At 38.1% G+C, this 19517-nt stretch overlaps 1 protein-coding gene across 7 annotated transcripts in view; it reads left to right on the top strand.

Moving 5' to 3' along the window:
* Positions 1-17823, top strand: part of LOC133525528 (mitogen-activated protein kinase kinase kinase 11) — a 118434-nt gene extending 100611 nt beyond the window's left edge. For 2 of the 7 annotated variants that reach the window (XM_061861799.1, XM_061861801.1), the window contains 7 exons: positions 498-668; positions 1196-1351; positions 4025-4054; positions 6260-6370; positions 6782-6917; positions 14661-14772; positions 16748-17823. In XM_061861799.1, the coding sequence (XP_061717783.1) occupies positions 498-668; positions 1196-1351; positions 4025-4054; positions 6260-6370; positions 6782-6917; positions 14661-14772; positions 16748-17566 (1535 nt within the window). In that variant the 3' untranslated portion in view covers positions 17567-17823. The remainder of the gene's footprint in view (positions 1-497; positions 669-1195; positions 1352-4024; positions 4055-6259; positions 6371-6781; positions 6918-14660; positions 14773-16747) is intronic. The other 5 variants (XM_061861805.1, XM_061861806.1, XM_061861803.1 and 2 more) reach the window with 3 other exon arrangements.
* The last annotated feature ends 1694 nt before the right edge of the window (positions 17824-19517 follow it).

The following is a 19517-nucleotide window of genomic DNA, read 5'->3' as shown; positions in this document are numbered from 1 at the left end:
TTCAGGTATCGTACCAGAAAAGGAAGCAAGTGGAGATGAGCAAGCTTCATTTGACAACGATAGATCATTGTAGTTCGAAGAAGCGCTGGTGGCCTGGCGGTCAGAGCGTGCGACTTGCAATCCGGAGGCGACCTCAAACCCAGGCTCGTACCAATGAGTTTTTCGGAACTTATGTACGAAATATCATTTGATATTTACCGCTCGCTGGTGAAGGCAAACATCGTGAGGAAACCGGACTAATCCCAACAAGGCCTAATTTCCCCTCTCGGTTGGAAGGTCAGATGGCAGTCGCTTTCGTAAAAACTAGTGTCTACGCCAAATATTGGGATTAGTTGTCAAGCGGACCCCAGGCTCCCATGAGCCGTGGTAAAATGCCGGGACAACGCGAGGAAGAAGAAGAAGAAGATCATTGTAGTTCGGATTGTAGACCAGTAAGTTCGGTTAATTTATAGAAAATTGAAAATTCACTGCGAATCATGTCTGTTCTCCCTTTCTAGGCAAATTCAGCAAGATCAAACTACTCAAGAAAGATACGATCTCCTCTCCCGTGGACTTCCGCCACACGCTCACAGTGCGGCCTTCGGAGGACGAGTCCAGCGTCAAGCAGCTCGTCGCCGTCGCCAAGGATACTCCGCCGGGATCACCCGCCATCATGCGAGCTATCGCACGTGAGTGTATACATGTTTAATGTTACAGGTTTTGTTTAAAGTGTACAAAGAACATCCTTAAGAAACTTATATTACGAAAGGACAGGTATCGTCAAAAATTAACAAAATGAAACACAAGCTTTGACGTTAGTTTATTAAGCATGATAATATTTATTTCAGGAATTACATGGGCTTATTCATTTAGTTTTTTTTTTATTAAAGACAAGCTTTATTGAGCTTTCTGTGAAATTAGGTTGGTTTATGGAACGTTGCCCCATAATCTTTCATCATTCTCTCGTTTTCATATAGAGCTCGCCTCTATTGACAAATTACGACAATACGTGTAGATATTTCATTGATGCGACTCGTCGGTGGAAAACTTGCGACGTCAAAAACCTACGTCCTCGAAGCTCCACGTCGGGGCCGACGGTTCAATAGCTAAACGACTTTTCAAAAAGAAGGATTACCTTTCGGAGCGAACGTCGTAGTTGACGGCATTCATGTTTGTTAGTTGTGACGTATAACGAATGGTCTGTTCTTGGTTGCAGTGCCGGCGGACGGCGTGAAGGGCAAGACGTGGGGCCCGTCGTCGGTGCACCAGAAGTCGCGCGGCCACCTGCCGCTGCCCGCGCTGGCGCGTCCCCGCCCCTCGCACCGCTTCTCGTCGTCCGCGCCCGACCTGCCGCCGCACGCGCCGCCCCCAGGTACCGACAAGCGCCCGCGCAAGTCCAAGTCCCAGGTCCGCGCGCCCAAGCCTGCCGCCGATCTCAACAAGCGCGCCGGCAGCCACGACGACCTGCTCTACGAGAACACCAAGCCCAGGACCAAGTTCGGCATCTGCCCCATCTTCACCTCGACGGCCGACCTCCCGCATCACTACGATACGGTGTTCGACCAGAAGCCGCAGGGCAAGCGGAAGGGCAGCCACGGGGAGGTGAAGAGGACCTTCTTCAAGGGGTTCCGGTCCCACAGTCTGGCCGGAGGTTTGCTCTCGAGCGCTTTGAGCTCGGAGACGACTGAGCTTTTGCGGGACGAGTAGTTTGGGATGGAGTTCCGTTTTCGGCCAGCGAAGCTCTGAATTTTTCAAAAAGTACTCCTTTTTTTTTAAACGAGACTTTAATTGTAGCCGGTTTAGCTTCAAACTTCTCGAAATCGATAAAACCGATAAGGTTTATTTAAAATCTAGAATCTTCGGACTAGAATTTTTCAACGCACTGTTTCAGATATACTTAGATCACCTTTTCACAAAATTAATTTTGAATTGTAAGCCAATCATAAATTCCTATCCGCGGGGATATTGTACAAAATGTTGCCATATTTTAGACATATCATTTTCTACTAATAACCACATTCCTACGTTAACACTTGAAAATGAAACTCTATCCCAAACGAGAATTTTAATCCGTCATAACCTTTTTTTTACTAAAAAAAAAGTATAATTGACCCGAACGATTCGATACGACATTAGGTGTAAATAAATTCGCTAGATCTATTCGAAGGATTTGAAGTAATTTTAGTTAATTGTTAAGTATAAAAAAGTGTAAAAAAGACTTATTTCTTAGTTTTAAAAGTAAAACCAGTGCCTGTTTTTGATTATTTACAACAGTTGATACATGTATCATGAGAACCTAACAATACACAAATTGCAATAGGTACTGACACTACACGCACTATTAGTACTACACTTAGTATAGGAAGTATACTAGCGGTCCCGGCGAACTTGAATTGAAATCCGTACCCCGTGAACCTAGAAAATGATAACCAATAACGTCTTTTTCGCAAATGTCCGCCATGTTGGATTCTACAGAGGAAATGATGAATTTCAGAAATCCGCACCCCTGAAAACCTAGAAAACGAAGTCCATGATGGAATACTTTCACGAAAAATACGTGTCACTTATTCAAAAAAAAAAATTAATGATTTATAAACGATATTTTACAGTCTCGTACTTTTTGTTCCTGTCACATGCCCCACCCTATATAACAATTAAAATGCTCAATTGCACTGATACATGTATCAACCTGTACGAACACGTAATGCAATTTCGTATCCATTGTGATGTACCAAAACTAAGTTAAATTTTCTCCTACCCGTATTTTACATACAAACAATTTTACGTACAAAAGTTCTGGAGGACATCACAAGAATGCATTTATCTCATTTCATTGTTAGTTAATTTATTTTTAATTCATAGTTATCATTTTTTGTTAGGATTATGATAAAAGACTTTTAAATTAAATATATTTTTGAGGATTGTTTAGGTTCTTGCCAAGTTGTATTTAAATATTGCGAAAGATCGCAGTGTAACAGCCGTAATAAGAAGAAAAAATAAAAAAAATTGGCTGTGCAAAATACCCTGTGGTCTTTTGCAATTGTTTCCAAGATTAGTTTTTTTTAGGTTAATTTAGGTGACGCTAACTATATTGAAATTTCATAACTATAAACACACTTATATTTCTATTTTAATACCTTTAAATAATAAAAAATATATATATATCGTGGCGTCATCAAAACTACCCTAAGATTTACCGATCTTGGACCTAGCAAATTAATTGACCGTAGAGAATTGTTTTGACATAACAAGGTTATTCCATAGACATCTCATTAATGTGGGCAACCAGTTTTATCCACGCTCACCAAATTTACGTAATAGGATTTTCAGTTTTATGTTATAGTCATAAAAGTCAAAATCTTATAACACTTTCAAGTATTGATAACTATCCAGCTAGTTTCATATGAGAAGACTCATTTACTCACAAGTTCTCTTTTTGATTTAGGTCACAAAGGAGAAGACCGTATATAAGGAAGACCAAGCTCTTTCGTCGCTTGTAACTCTTGTGTGTACATATGGTTGGTAGAGCAGGAGTGACGCTCTTCCTTTCTGACCGTGTCTGAGCGACGAAGAATACGAGAGAGAGTCTTGCTCTATGACGGTCTTCCCAGCACGAAATTGTATATACAGAATTACATATGGGGTAGGCCACCGTTTTTCTACAGAAAAATAGTATTTTAGTAAAAATATTGAAATAAATATAAGTATTTACTGGAAAAATTAGGAAAAAAATAGGACAACGATTTGAGACGAATTGCGGCGTTTAAAAATTCAAGTCGCATACGTTGCGATAGCGGTGACACCCCATTTTTTAATGATGGAAATATAGTATTTTTCGTACTACATATATTGTTTTAGTATAATACATAGTACAATTTACTAAAATATAGTACGATACGGTGGCAACCCTATATACAAATCATACCTACATTGACCTTATGATTAGGATTTGTGTGTGTTCCATCTACAATAGTGACTTGTCTATGATATCCAGTTATGTGTATGTTGGTATGACAATGAACGCCTTTGTTTCCTCGCTGCAAAGGAGCCTCGCACGACAACCTGCCCTATGCCTGTAAGTATGTTTTGTGTTTACTATAATGCCTAACCAATCCATAGTTATATACCAAACCTTTTTCGAATATCGAAACTACAATAACTCCTCTTTCGTTCTCGTAATATGCGATCGATGGTTTTGATCTCGCAACACTAAGGTAGTTCAATCAAATCTAATAGGTAAATAAATCTGTGGAACGTTAGTACAATTTAGTTAGTAAAATATGTCAAAAAAATGTAATCTCATTTTTTTTAAATATGATTTCAAGACTTTTATACAATATAATTTAATATACCACAGATATCAAATTGGTTTGGTACATTCTAAACGGATGTTTAGGCTTGATCAGCGTCACAAAAAAAACAATGTCTCTATGGTTTTATGATTGTGACATAAGGAGGGAACATTTCGTTAGATTCCAAACTTGTTCGTTCCGGTGACGAATATATTTTATTGTATTGTTTTATTTTTAAAGAAACCCATAATTTTATCTGTAGATATTTTATTTTTCACTGACTGACGGAAATAATGTTGTTGAAGGGAATTTACTCATATTATATATATATTTTTTTTAATATTTGAAAGTATTTCAAAATTAGGTTCGTTTTTCCGGAGCGGACATTTTTGACACTATTATTAAGATATTAGTGTTCAAGTAGTCATAATTATGGAATTGAATGTAAAAATTGTATGTTTCATTGGTTTTTTTATATTTTGTGTGGCACATTACGTGCGTTAAGTAGAGATATTTTTAGAAGTTTGTATTGTTTATATGTTCTATCCGTTTGACTTGATTTTTTGTTTTTGTAAATTGTAAGCATTTGTTTGCTTTCAGCCGTTTAAGTTAAGTGCTATGCATGCTTAGCAGTTCATAGTGTATGCTATATCCTACGGTTTAAGTGATATAATTATATATGTATACGTCGTACTTACTTATTGATAGTTATCGCTTGGTTTCACCACATCTGGCACGCTTTCAAATGTTTACAATTAATTTTTAATTTCCTTATGTATTTTGGAAGTCAATGTGATATGAAAGATTATAAATAACTATATCTAAATCAAATCTTCATCGATGATTTTTCTATGACTTCCCATGAAATCATGATTTCCTTTACGTGTTTCGATTTTAAATATTCTATTTAAAACTGAAATATATTTTTCTCAGACTTTACAAAAACAGATATGGCACACCTCGGTACGACCAAGTCAATTTTTGTTTATAAATTAATATTTTTTGTATATTTTTCGCATGGGCTTCCAATCCGTAGACCAATCTGTACGATACCGACCGTGTAACGCGCGTAATCTCTACAGTGGTGGTGGACTAGTATTAAAAAATGAGGCTCAGATGTAAAAGGAATGTTAAAAATCTCCGCAGAGCGTAACAGAAGTAAAGAACTCTGCCAATGTGAAACTCTGGTGATCCGGTCCTTTATATCCTTTTTATATATTAAATAAACCTTTTCCATGAAATCGATTCTGGTGTATTTTTTTAACATGGGTTTACTAATATTTTAGAACTAACAAACCCCTTAACAGTTTAAAATGAGCCGTATAAATAAACGATTAAAAAAATAAACCACTTGGTGCTGGGTGAAAAAATGAATCTAAATCCGCTTCCGCTTTTCTTTCGGCTCTAATATCGGGAAGGCAGAGACAACGTATTTTTTTTTTAAACGAAAGTGCTAGTTTTAAGTCTTGCACATGTAAGTATGATTTATTTGTACACTTTGCTTTTGATTTTTATAATGAACTGTTTAGCATGTGTAGTTATTATTTCAAATATTTCAGTGCATGTTGTTTTGCTAGAAACATTTTTAGGAATCATGTAGGTCCTAAATATGTCTTGTTTTTGTGTTATTTAATAATTATATCATTTAAAATAGCTGTGATTTAGAATAGTTGTTTTTCATGATTTGTTATTTATAATAAATTCTATCATAATTTCATTTCACAGTTCGCAAACTCCTCATATTTCATTGAAATTGTTTTTATATTATCTATAACCAAATAACAATATGCAACTCATAAAAATAACACTTTCTCATAATTATTAAAATACCATGAGACGTGAGGAGTTTGCAATACAATAACCTATCGAATAGATTACTTTGGAAACGAATTGTCTAACAGCAAAATTTCACACGTTTCCTTATCTATTCGCCGGGTACAATCGACCACCGCACCTCGTAACTAACTGCCTATGTTTCATTCACATAGGTTGTTTTGTTCCTTACGCAGACTTCAGCCCCGAGGACTGGGGCCCCGAGTACCCGCTTAGTACGTCGTCGCGGTACACGATACCCATGCCCACGCTTTATAGTACTGAAGGTAATTATGATATTGTATTTCCAACCACAAGTTTCGGGATTATACCTAGAATATAAGAAGATAATACTTTTAAATGACGCGACAATATTCCATTATGTAAACACATGTAAAGTAATTTTTCAGAGCCTAAATTAAACGTTACTTTAGAAATAACACGTATCTTGTACAGTCAACCAAAAGAAAAATCTGCTAAATACAGAAACACAGGTGCATATATACAGAGTAACTACGTGTCAAGCATGAATAGCAGTACGAAATAATAATAAAAAAGAATGTTAACAGTTAACGATTGTCTGTGGATGATCAGTTGATCAAACTGCAGGAACTTTGCGATATTTACGAAGGCTTAGTTTCTTAGAAGAAATGTTCGAGTGAGAAGTCAAATTAAACTAAGCATATTCTCTGCATTAGGTTACAAGTTCAAGAAGCCATCGATTATTGAGCTGGTTCTCTACAACATGGCGGCCCTCTTGGGTGGCGTTGCGGCCGGGTACGACGTCCGAGTCAGCAACGTCAGTCCTCTACATCCCACCTTACAACCACACAGGTATGCTATCACCTTTACTTACCTACTTACAAATCTTTAAACTTTTGACGTAAGGTATCGTTAAAAATAGGCTATGGGACCATACATTTCAAGGAACACAAATTTTGATGGTTTTCAAATCATAAAAATTGGGTAAAGTGCGAGTCGGGCTCGGACTAGGGAATGCAAATCGGTTATAACCGAAACCGAAATATTCGGTTATAATTATAACCGATTATTCTGTCCTAATCACATAACCGGTTATTGGAATTTTGTAATAACCGGATTCGGTTATTTTCGGTATTTTTTTCTATGAATGATATTTTGGCAATAACTTAAAATGTCGATACTATTTCAATATTATTAAGTTTCTGGGTGCCGATTATAACCCTTGCATTCATTTGAAGAATAATATTGCGTAATAAAATAGTTTCAGTACAATACTGGCACCACTGTTCACAAATATTCTTGTCAATAAAAGGTGATAAAAGTATCAGAAGCGCAAATTTTGTGTATTTACAAAATAACTAAACACCACGAGTACCACGACGAAGGATAATAATTAGTGAGTTTTGTGTAAGGTATTTTGTAACTTTTGTGTAAGTTATAAGGCCAATTTATATTTTGTTGATTGAATCCTACGTTACATTTGAATGTTAAATTGAAAAATTACTTATGAAAAATCGCTAATTTGATTGTTAATATTACTCTATTTAATTATGTGTTACCTAGTTTACTTATTCATTTCACTTGTTGCTTCATTTTATTGCTTTTATGAAATTTTGATAATTGAACTTAGCAAATACAATACGGTTCTGAAGTTAGGCCTGTTATTGCATTCCCTAGCTCGGACCGTTGCATACATTTACAAAGTTTTTGTTTTATAAAATCTACTTACGATTGTTATTCATTTATGTTTTTCTTGTAAACTAAAGGTAAACAAGTATTTTTTTTGTTCAAACCTCGATCCTATCGACCCAGGAGTTTTAGGAGATGGTATAATGGTCATTTTACTTATTTTAGCCAATTTGTGTGACCTCAAAACTTGAATCTTTATTTAAAGAGCTTGGTCACTTTAGTGACGATGTCGCTCTGTATGTATACAAAAAAATACTTTATTTTCTACTTAATCCTAACGAAACATGTTATACAGACGTATGTAAAGGTATATTTTTTCACAAAGAAAAATAAAAAATAAAAACAATAAAAAATATTTGTTTATTTTATTTTTTTAATTAAATAATAAAAGTGTATTTTTCTGTTGAAAATACGCCAACCTATTTGAGATAGCTGAATAGTAGCGGTACCAACATTATAGTATACTTACATAATAAGTACTGATCATCGGTTTGGCTGTTTAATGGACTCATTCCTCCATTTGTTATGATCATTTAACTTTTTATAAAGTATGGAACTCGAGGCCCCCTCGTTTTTTGTTCTCAGTACAAAATTTAATACTCAAGCCAATTCAATTCAATTCAAATATACTTTATTCATGTAGGCCTAGCAACAAGCACTTATGAATAGTAAGACAGTATTACATATAATTATCTTAATCTAATTATCAGAGCAATTTATTGATGTTGTAAATATTATTCCATATATAATACTAATGAATATAATTCATAGATCAAATTTAATACTAAAACTTTCACAAAATACAGTCATACAAAAAAAAAATGTATAAAAAATACTAGTCTAGATTGTTTCTAGAATAAATTCTAAATGTCAAACAAATATAATAAAAACAACAAAGGAAATACATGCATTGGAATATCCATTTCATCATCATTATTCAAATATAATAAATAATTAATCATTTCGAATCACAATTAATCCCACGTTGTTTTATCATTCATGTAGTCTTGTGTGGTATAATAAGCTTTAGAAATAAGTTTACGCTTTACATGATTCTTAAATTTATTAATTGGTAACTCAGTAATATGGTTTGGAAGTTTATTATAAAATCTCACACAATTACCCATGAATGATTTTTTAATTTTATGGAGCCGAGTGAAGGGCACGGCGAGCTTATGTTTATTTCTAGTATTAATATTATGAATGTCACAATTTTTCTTAAAATCGGCAATATTTTTATGCACATACAGAATATTCTCATAAATGTATTGACAGTGCACTGTCATGATGTCAATTTCCTTAAATTTATCTCTCAGTGAGTCTCTATGGTTCATTTTATATATTGCTCGAATAGCCCTCTTCTGCAGAACAAAAATGGTATTTATCTCTGAAGCACCACCCCACAGTAAAATACCATATGACATAATGCTATGGAAGTAACTAAAATATACTAATCGAGCTGTTTTGACATCAGTTAACTGACGGATTTTGCTTACTGCAAAAGCTGCAGAACTCAGTCTATTCGAAAGAGTAGCAATATGGGGACCCCACTGGAGTTTAGAATCTAAAGTTATACCAAGAAAAACTGTACTATCAACTAATTCCAATTCCTCATCCTTCACAATGACACTTGTTTGTACATGCCTTACATTACTAGTGACAAACTTAATACATTTAGTCTTATTCTCATTTAACAATAAATTATTAACATTGAACCAATTTACTACTTTTGAAATAGCATCGTTTACATCATTGTAAGCTTGTTGCTGTCGTTTGACTTTGAAAATAAGTGAAGTGTCGTCTGCAAACAATACTATATCATGGTGGGTCTTTACAAGGAATGGCAAGTCATTTATGTAGATAAGGAACAGGAAAGGTCCCAATATTGACCCCTGTGGTACACCCATAGAGACCAATGACCCCGGTGATCGCTGTCCATTCACATCGACCCTTTGTATTCTACCATTTAAGTAGGACTTAAGTAAATCCAGTGCCGCTCCTCTAACTCCATAATAGTGTAGTTTCCTGATTAATGTTTCATGACAAACGCAGTCGAAGGCCTTAGACAAATCACAGAAGATACCTATAGCATCTCGTGACTCCTCCCAGGCATCGAAGATATGCTTAATTAGCTCAACACCAGCATCGGTTGTCGAGCGACCCCGTGTAAAACCAAACTGCTTATTATGCATTAAATTATTGACGTTAAAATGTCGTACTAATTGAGAAAGAATTAATTTTTCAAAAATCTTACTGAACGTTGGTAGCACAGATATCGGTCTAAAGTTAGTGGGGTCAGAGTTGCTACCCGATTTAAATAAAGGAGTTATTTTACTATGTTTCATTAAATCAGGAAACTCGCCGCAATCAACACTGTTGTTAAATATAATTACTAAGTCAGGCGCTATAATTTCTACTAAGGATTTGACAGCATGGACAGAGACTCCCCAGAGGTCATTCGTTTTTTTGACATTAACCGAATTAAACGCCTTTATTACATCGGAGGTACAAACACGTTCAAAATGAAAATCTCCACAACACTCTGGAGCGTTATCTTTTAATAGAGTAACAGCAGATGAGGGTGATGAATTTAAATCCTTAGTTGTGAAAACTGGTACGTCAGTGAAAAAAATTTCAAATTCTGTAGCTACTTCTAAATTGGAATCTATAATTTTGTTATCAATATTTAGTTTAAAATCATTCACTCTGTGTTTCGAGCGACCAGTCTCCACATTGATTACTTTCCAGGTTGCTTTAATAATGTTGGTACTATTTTTTATTCTTTGACTTAGATAATTTCGCTTAGCTATATGACAATCTATTTTAAACTTTTTCGAATATTGCTTGACATGTTCTTTAAATTCATCACTCGTGTTAAACCGCCGTTCCTCATACAAGGCATACAGTGCACGTCTTCGTTGATGTAAGTCCGCAGTAGCCCACTCACTAAAAACTGATGCACCACTAACTACGACCGATTTTGAAGTAAATATCGCATTATAATGATCCATAAAAGTGTGAAAGAATGAATTATACATACTATTTGGACCCATATCGGAAGACAAAAAGGGTAGCGCCTGAACTAGACTTTGCTTCATTCTTTCTACGCGGTCCGAGGTTACTGGTACAAAAGTTATTTGTTTTCTCAAAGTATTTTTCCTTAATGTCTCAAATACCATTAATTGACCTAAGTGGTCTGATTCTAAATTACTGATAACTTTTTTAGTAATAGGAACAATATCAGTGAAAATATTATCTATACAGGTTGCACTAGTAGCAGTCACTCTAGTAGGCTCCATAAACATGTGGTTGAGATTACCAGATTTGAATAGATTCAACAATCTACAAGACATTGTTGAATTTTCCAAAATATTTACATTAAAGTCGCCGCATATAAATAATTTCTTACTAGAAGATGATATTTTAAGTAGCACAGAATCCATTACACTTTCAAATATTTCAAAATTACTTAATGGCGGCCTATACACACAGACAACAATAAATTGCTCCAATTCTACTGCACTTAGTTCTATAGTCCGTTCAACAGACATGGATACAATATCCTTACGTTCCTTAAATTTTAACTGATTATTTAATATAATTAACGACCCACCATGTATGGAACTAATTCTGGTGAACGAACTTCCCACCTGATGATTATTAAATTGAGGCATTAATTCATTATTTGTTAACCAATGTTCAGTAATACATAAAATATCAACATAAAAATCGTTCATAAAAAGTTCAATCTGTAAATCTTTTCCTCTAATACATTGAATGTTTTGATGCATCAGGTGGATATACTTTCCATGTTTACAGTATTTTTCATTATATTTATTTAAAACTAAATTGCCAGAGACAGAATCTTTTGTCTTAACAGCTAGTTTAAATCATTGGTTATGACTGGAACCAATTCCAAGCACATACTGGGCTGCTCAATAGGAGCAGAGTTGTCTGCCAAATTCTTGGCAGAAATGTCAAGTAAATAGGATAGCGATAAAGCTATTTGTCTCTTGTAATAATTTGAAAGGTAACACTTACCTTTAGTCAAAACCACCATAGGCATATGGTATTTACTAACAAATTTGTTAGTGTCAATTATGATAAACTTACTACTATATGTACAAAGATTATATAGAGATATATTCAACTTATGTCTAATGTTATTTTCTGCCTCTGACATTTGCTCACAATAGGGGAATGTGAAAATAATAATTTCATGCACTGCAAGTGAATTTAACTGTTCAAAGTATTTAAGTAAATTATTTTTGTTCACATTTCCCCTATTACCCATAAGAATTAGCAGTGTTGTCTTAGAATTAATATTACTGTCATTTAAAATTTGTTTTAAGATATTTTCAAAGCTACTGTGAGGCAGACAATTGCTGATTGTACTAAGTCCCTTTAGGTGATAGTTTAAAAATGAGCTCATATTGCTCCCAATTTCATCACAATACATAATAATATTAGGTTTAGGTGTGCTTTGTTGTGGAGTGTGGAAGGAGCTATTATCATTTATTTGCTGTTGTGGTAAACTGTCACACAGGCTTGGATCGAGTACACTGGTCAACAAATGTCCAGTCGCTTGCTTACATGCACATGACTGGGCATTGGTCAGCGACTCAAACCGCTCTGAATTGTGCTTAATCTGGGATATTAAATCATCCATGGCTAAAGAATATTCATTAATCACCTTTTTCGAACTCTCATTTATTGTTTCTAGGGATTGTATAGAATCCTCCAAACTCTGAACTTTTGATTTTAAAATCTGTGTGTCAGTTTCATACTGTAGTTTACTATGTTCTAATTGAACAGAATACAAGTCTAAATTATCCACTAAATTAACATTAATTTTACAAAATCTCAATTTCTTAAAAAACAATTTATTCATTTTTGATAATCTCTGGTTTTTTTTAATCATTCTATTTAATTTAATATATTTTTTGAGTTTGTTTCCGCTGCAATTTACTAGTCTTGGTGTGGTGGATTCATTGATTAAATCTATACTAACAACAGGGTTTTCAATTGGAGCGGCAACCAACTGTGAGTCGGGCCGAACCAGTTCCTCGAATAAGTTTTGAGTGTGTGCCGCTGCAGCAATATTTTGGGCCTCCTGTAGCTCGTAGATTTGCTCGTGGGCGTCGTGCAGTGCTCTCTCTAATGAGTTGATGTCTGTCAAGGCCTGTTCATATGCTGCACTACACTCAGTAAACTTGTCAACCGTCTCCTGGAGCCGGGCCCGCTCTGAATTTACATCATTGTAAACATTTTCTAAAGAACATAGTTCCTTCTTTAACTTCTCTATACTATTAAGTGATAATAATAGTTCCTTTTCACTATCCTCTCTTTCACTAAGCAATTGAGCACACAATTCCTTGGATTTTTTTAATTCCAGCAAGGTAATTTGGAGTTTGTCAGCCTCCTGCTGGCGAACCGCTGCAGCTGCTCTGCGAGTTAGCATTATAAATGTATTTTATAGTAGGATAGACCCAAAACAAACCAGGGAATTGCTTACTCAAGCTAAGCGATATTACGAGCGTACTTACATGAAATAGTGACGTTTCACTATGCCTACACTGTGTTCTGACTCTGTACAATGATTTACTACGCTGTAATACAAACAAAATTGGTAATAAATAGCGATAAAAACATAGAAAATATACCGAGACGAACACAAATTTAAATTTATAACCTACAACGGCTACAAATTTAAGATATTACAAGACACTTGTAAACGTCACTAAAGCACTTCACTTATTATGTATACATTAAAATTAACACTAAAACTATTTAATTCACACCAAAATGGCTTAATATTACATGAAATATAATTAAATATAGAATAATTAAAAGGGACCTAGCAAAATCAGCTGCTGATTCTTTGACAGCCAGGGTTGCCATCAAGTAGCCGTAGCCATTTAGGTGGTGAGCAAGCTCTGTATGTGTGCGTATAAATGTGTACTTGTTTTTAGGGATGTGGACTTGTCGATGTTATATTATATATCGGTAATCTGTAGACAGCGGAACGGTATACCGACTAATGGATAATGAATACTTTGTGATAAAATAAAATAACCCAATAGTTGCGAAAAACATATTTTAGTTGGTTTTGGCCGGTGTACCATGGATTTTCGCCGTTGATTATTGTAATATCGAACTCGCAAAATCATACTGGTTGATAAGAATATGTCGTCAGGTTACAAGCAAAAGTCACTAATTACTAAAAAATATGGTTCATTATGGCTATGAACTTGTGGTGATAATTAGTAAGTTTTGCTTATCACCTGAAGATATAGTTGTTTTATAATGGTTATCTGTACCCCTAGTGTAAATAATTTCGATTTCGAAACGTGACGTACGCGTTTGCGTTAAGTTTCATTTTGTATGGGTTTTTGAACAGCGCGCCAAGCGGGACGTTTTGGAAAGTCAAAAATCTCATACAAAATGACACTTAACGCAAACGCGTACGTCACGTTTCGCTGTCGAAAATATTTACACTAGGGGTACTGTTCATTTTAGATAGTTCAAATCCTTTCAAGTAAAAATAAAATTTTAAAAAATTTCGATAGTTTTTCGATTCGATATGACTCTATTGACATAGCCATAGAAAATGTCGCTGTGTGTCTGAGGCTAAGGTAACCGCTGGCTTAGACTCCAACTTTAGGAATATTATATCTATGGCATACTCGACAAATAATGGAATTTGTATGCAACATTGCAGTCTTGAAATGTTTTCAAGTTTTTAATTTTTGATTGACCATAAGCACTTCGCGACCTATTTTTTAACCGGCAAAGTCGAGTTCGCCTTCCATTTTTGAGAAAATTATATATAATTACTTTCGTTACTCGATACAAGGCACCGAGTTACAATGAAGTAATATTTGGAATGTAATGTCCACTTTGCAGAGCGGAGGTGGAGCCGGAGCCGCCGAGCGCGTCCTTCGGGTTCGCGCACAACACCTACCACGGGCCCGCGCGCCACCTGCGCGCGCCGCTCGCCGCGCTCGCCGGCGCGCCGGTCAGACATGCTTGCTATTGCCTCGTCGTAGTATCTTATCTATAGTGAGGCGGCTGTGGCATACTTCGGGTTCGCGCACAACACCTACCACGGGCCCGCGCGCCACCTGCGCGCGCCGCTCGCCGCGCTCGCCGGCGCGCCGGTCAGACATGCTTGCTATTGCCTCGTCGTAGTATCTTATCTATAGTGAGGCGGCTGTGGCATACTTCGGGTTCGCGCACAACACCTACCACGGGCCCGCGCGCCACCTGCGCGCGCCGCTCGCCGCGCTCGCCGGCGCGCCGGTCAGACATGCTTGCTATTGCCTCGTCGTAGTATCTTATCTATAGTGAGGCGGCTGTGGCATACTTCGGGTTCGCGCACAACACCTACCACGGGCCCGCGCGCCACCTGCGCGCGCCGCTCGCCGCGCTCGCCGGCGCGCCGGTCAGACATGCTTGCTATTGCCTCGTCGTAGTATCTTATCTATAGTGAGGCGGCTGTGGCATACTTCGGGTTCGCGCACAACACCTACCACGGGCCCGCGCGCCACCTGCGCGCGCCGCTCGCCGCGCTCGCCGGCGCGCCGGTCAGACATGCTTGCTATTGCCTCGTCGTAGTATCTTATCTATAGTGAGGCGGCTGTGGCATACTTCGGGTTCGCGCACAACACCTACCACGGGCCCGCGCGCCACCTGCGCGCGCCGCTCGCCGCGCTCGCCGGCGCGCCGGTCAGACATGCTTGCTATTGCCTCGTCGTAGTATCTTATCTATAGTGAGGCGGCTGTGGCATACTTCGGGTTCGCGCACAACACCTACCACGGGCCCGCGCGCCACCTGCGCGCGCCGCTCGCCGCGCTCGCCGGCGCGCCGGTCAGACATGCTTGCTATTGCCTCGTCGTAGTATCTTATCTATAGTGAGGCGGCTGTGGCATACTTCGGGTTCGCGCACAACACCTACCACGGGCCCGCGCGCCACCTGCGCGCGCCGCTCGCCGCGCTCGCCGGCGCGCCGGTCAGACATGCTTGCTATTGCCTCGTCGTAGTATCTTATCTATAGTGAGGCGACTGTGGCATACAAAGCTCGGAAACCGGTTATATTTCTAAACTGTTCATCATCATGGACTTGGCGCAAAACCTTTTAATTTCAGTTACGCTCGATAACCCGTTATTTTTAAACTGGTTTTTATGAGAACAGTTCTTGTCAAATTAACAGGTTTAGAGCAATAAAAACCGGTTTCTTCTTATGACGTTGTCTATGTTAACGTGGCACATCAACAGGCGCTGGCCGTTTCGTCGCTCGTCGAGTAAACCGGTTTTTATAGGCTACAATAAAGTTCTTAAAACGTTCGCGTTCTTATAAAAGTTCGGACGAAAACCGAAATAAACCGGTTCAGAGCCTTGGTGGCATAGTTTTTTTAGAGCTGGTCCGTTTAGAGTTTCCGTGAAACAAAATGAAACTGTTTTGAAAAACAATAAAAAAAAAAAACTGGTTTCCACAGAGCGAAACGAGATCGCTTAACGAAACGAAATCAGCATTCAAGTAATGAAACGTACCACGTGCCTGCCTAGTTATATCGTTTTGTATTGATGTATTGCGATTTGCGACCATTGCGTCGCGTGAGAATAAGAGGATCGTTTTATGTAGGCTCCTTGTTTTATACAAACGATAATAATCGATTTCAACATTTTACGTATCATCATTTATGGTTCCATGACATCTATCATTAAACCGCGTGCCCTGCTCTGGCTCTTCAGTGACTTACCATAGTTGCTCGATAATGCGAATTCTATAGTATTGAGTCTGCGATATTAGACGCGTATTCTTGCGTAATCGTAGAACAATGGTTGGGAGAGTTTCGGGCTGCACGTCCATACATTTAAGATTTTAAAAAATATCGTTTTCTCTACTAACTGGCAATAGTTTCTCGATATTCTTAGTGCCTCACAAAAAAGGGCATTTGCTTTAGTACTTATGAATAAAATGCTTTTTCAGATGACCAGTCTCCAAGCGGAAGAGCAGAAGCCAATCAGATTCACAGACTCCCCGAGCCACAACCCGCACCCCTCCTACTCCTCCTACTCCCACTCCGCGCAACCCCTCTCCGGCACATCCGGGCTCGGCACCACCTACACCTCCACGCAGCCCCCCACCCCCTCCCCTAGAAGAACCTCCTCGGCCACCTCCGAACATCTCGCCGATCTCTATCACAACTATAGAGAAAATTTCCAACCAACACAAGAACGGGACTTCTACTATAGAGAACCTTACGGCTACGACAGGACAGCCGATTACGTAGTCAAACATCCATATTTCCCGTACGACGAAAGCTACGAATACAAAGAACCCGCGCCGGACTATAGACCACAGTATTTAACTCACAGAAGAACACCGTCTAATTCTTCAGCAACAAACTCACACGCGGAGGAATTCTCCCCTTCGAGACAATACAGTGGGAAATACAGTAAGAGCGAATATCGGACGCCTATAACAGAATATCCGAGGAAATCCTCAGATTATTCTCTCCCTAGAGACTTCTACAGACAGGAGGAGGTCGAGCGCCCCGCTAATTTAGGTTTAGAGCTCGCTCCAACAAAACTGCGTTCCAGTTTAAAGAAATACAATAAGAAATCGAGCGCTTCGGGCGGCAGCTCCGGCGGGGGCACGCCCACGAACCCGACGCCGCCGGACAGCCTGACGAGCGAGACGGACAGCTCGTACGTGTCGGCCTCCGCGGGCTCGGGGTCGCGCGTGCGCTTCAGCCCGGAGTCGCTGCCGGGCGCCGCGGAGCGCCGGCCCTCCAAGCACTCGTAGCGAAGGCTCAAGAAGTTCGACGACTACCTGGTCTGACTGCACACGTGGTAGGTCACGCGTATAGGTAAACTTTAGTAGGTAGCAGTTGAAAGTTTGAGGGGTGACAAATCTAGATGGCGCTGTATGATAATCCTTAGCCTAGTTTTATATACAATCAATTCAGCTGCTCTTTAATTCGAAACAGTGTAAGAAACACAATATGTAACTTCACGGTCAACTTCGTCATATAAGTTATGGTTTTATTTTATTTTATTGAGAAACAAACAGTCTTAAAATAAACATATGAGCAACTTAGCTAATAGCTCTACATTGATTTCGTTATAGACCTATAGTATTGTTGATTTAATATCAGTAAAAAAAATATACAGTGCATTTTCGTAATATTTCATAGGTGCCGTGATATATATTGTTTATTTTCTCTATAAAACTAGGCTATTATCACAAAACGTACATCCTACAGCGCCATTTAGTTTACGATATATTCGACTGTGTACATCTGCTATAATTTGTCTATGCTACGCTAGTAGTTACTACCCGTCCAACAATGAACCATTTGGCACTGTCATAGGGCTCACTATTGGATTGGCTACGTTAGAAAGTCTGTGGTAACTACTAGCAATATGCAGTTATAAGCCTACCTTGTGTGAGTGTACAATGTACATAGGCGGTAGCGTGGAACGCTTGCTTTTTAGCAAATTGGTTGCCGCGGCGGAATGGCACTGAGAAGCGTTGTTCAAATCAAATCTTATCGTTTGAAAGTAAATATTTTTACGGATATTGCTATTTGCCACGGTTGTGAAAGAAATTGTATAGAGATATTATTTATCGATTATGGCTCCGCTCTAATTGTATGTATAAGGAGTGGGTGTAGTTTAATATAGCAGAAAGCGGGTCACTCACTTGAAATAAGTCAATTATCGCCCGTAATGACCTAAGAAAAGTGAGAGATTTAAATCTTTTTGTGTCTCACCGGAGTTTTATAATATAATTCCTCGCGCTGTCCGGCCATTTTGCCACGGCCCATGGGAGCCTGGGGTCCGCTTGGAAACGAATCCCAAGAATTGGCGTAGGCACTAGTTTTTACGAAAACGATTGCTATCTAACCTTCCAACCCAGAGGGTAAACAGGCCTTATTGGGATTATTCCGGTTTCCTCACGATGTTTTCCTTCACCGAAAAGCGACTGGTAAATGTCAAATAATATTTTGTACCTAAGTTCCGAAAAACTTATTGGTACGAACCGAGGTTTGAACCCCCGACCTCCGGATTGCAAGTCGCACGCTCTTATCGCTCGCCACCAGCGCTTCAATTAAAATGTAGCAAGAAAATTGCGAAAAATATTTCTCAGTTAATGTGAACTCGCTTTTCAGTGGCGCCATCTTCCGCGGCTCAAGTACGAGTGTATACTCGATTTAATCCATAAGAGGTCGTAATTTAAATAAGTTGCTTGGTGTTTGAGAATAGTGTTACACCTACTTACCGTGTGACGTCACGTTTTAAGTAATATTTATCTTAAGTGGGTGTCTTGATCCGTGTATAGATGTCGCTACGTGATCCAGTAATGTACAGGGTTTTCTTTAACTGTCAGGTTTTAGACAAAACCAAATTGTGTGTGAGGTCTATTTGTAATTAATTTTGGCAGTAGCGCTTTTTTTTACTATCGGCAATAAGTGTGTTTTTTGCTGAAATACAAATATGCATTGGTTTTAATATATAAAGATTACAAAATGCATTTAGAAAAACAAATGTTTCCGTTTGCGGTTACCGATTAAAGAACTGTTCTATTGAGATACCAGTATATATCAATGCGATCGTCTTTCGTTTTTATGGAACGAAATTAACCGGTTAAATTGAAAATATCGAAGCAAGATACAACCAGTGAGTTGTTGTTGTCTTTTCATGTATGACAACAGGTTTAACCGAAAGTCTCCGAAAGCCGAAAGTAACCGGTA

This window comes from Cydia pomonella, chromosome 15, assembly GCF_033807575.1.
Source record: "Cydia pomonella isolate Wapato2018A chromosome 15, ilCydPomo1, whole genome shotgun sequence".
Taxonomy (NCBI): Eukaryota; Metazoa; Arthropoda; class Insecta; order Lepidoptera; family Tortricidae; genus Cydia; species Cydia pomonella.
The sequence above is the reverse complement of the archived record's forward strand: the minus strand, read 5'-3'. Positions and strand labels throughout refer to the sequence as shown.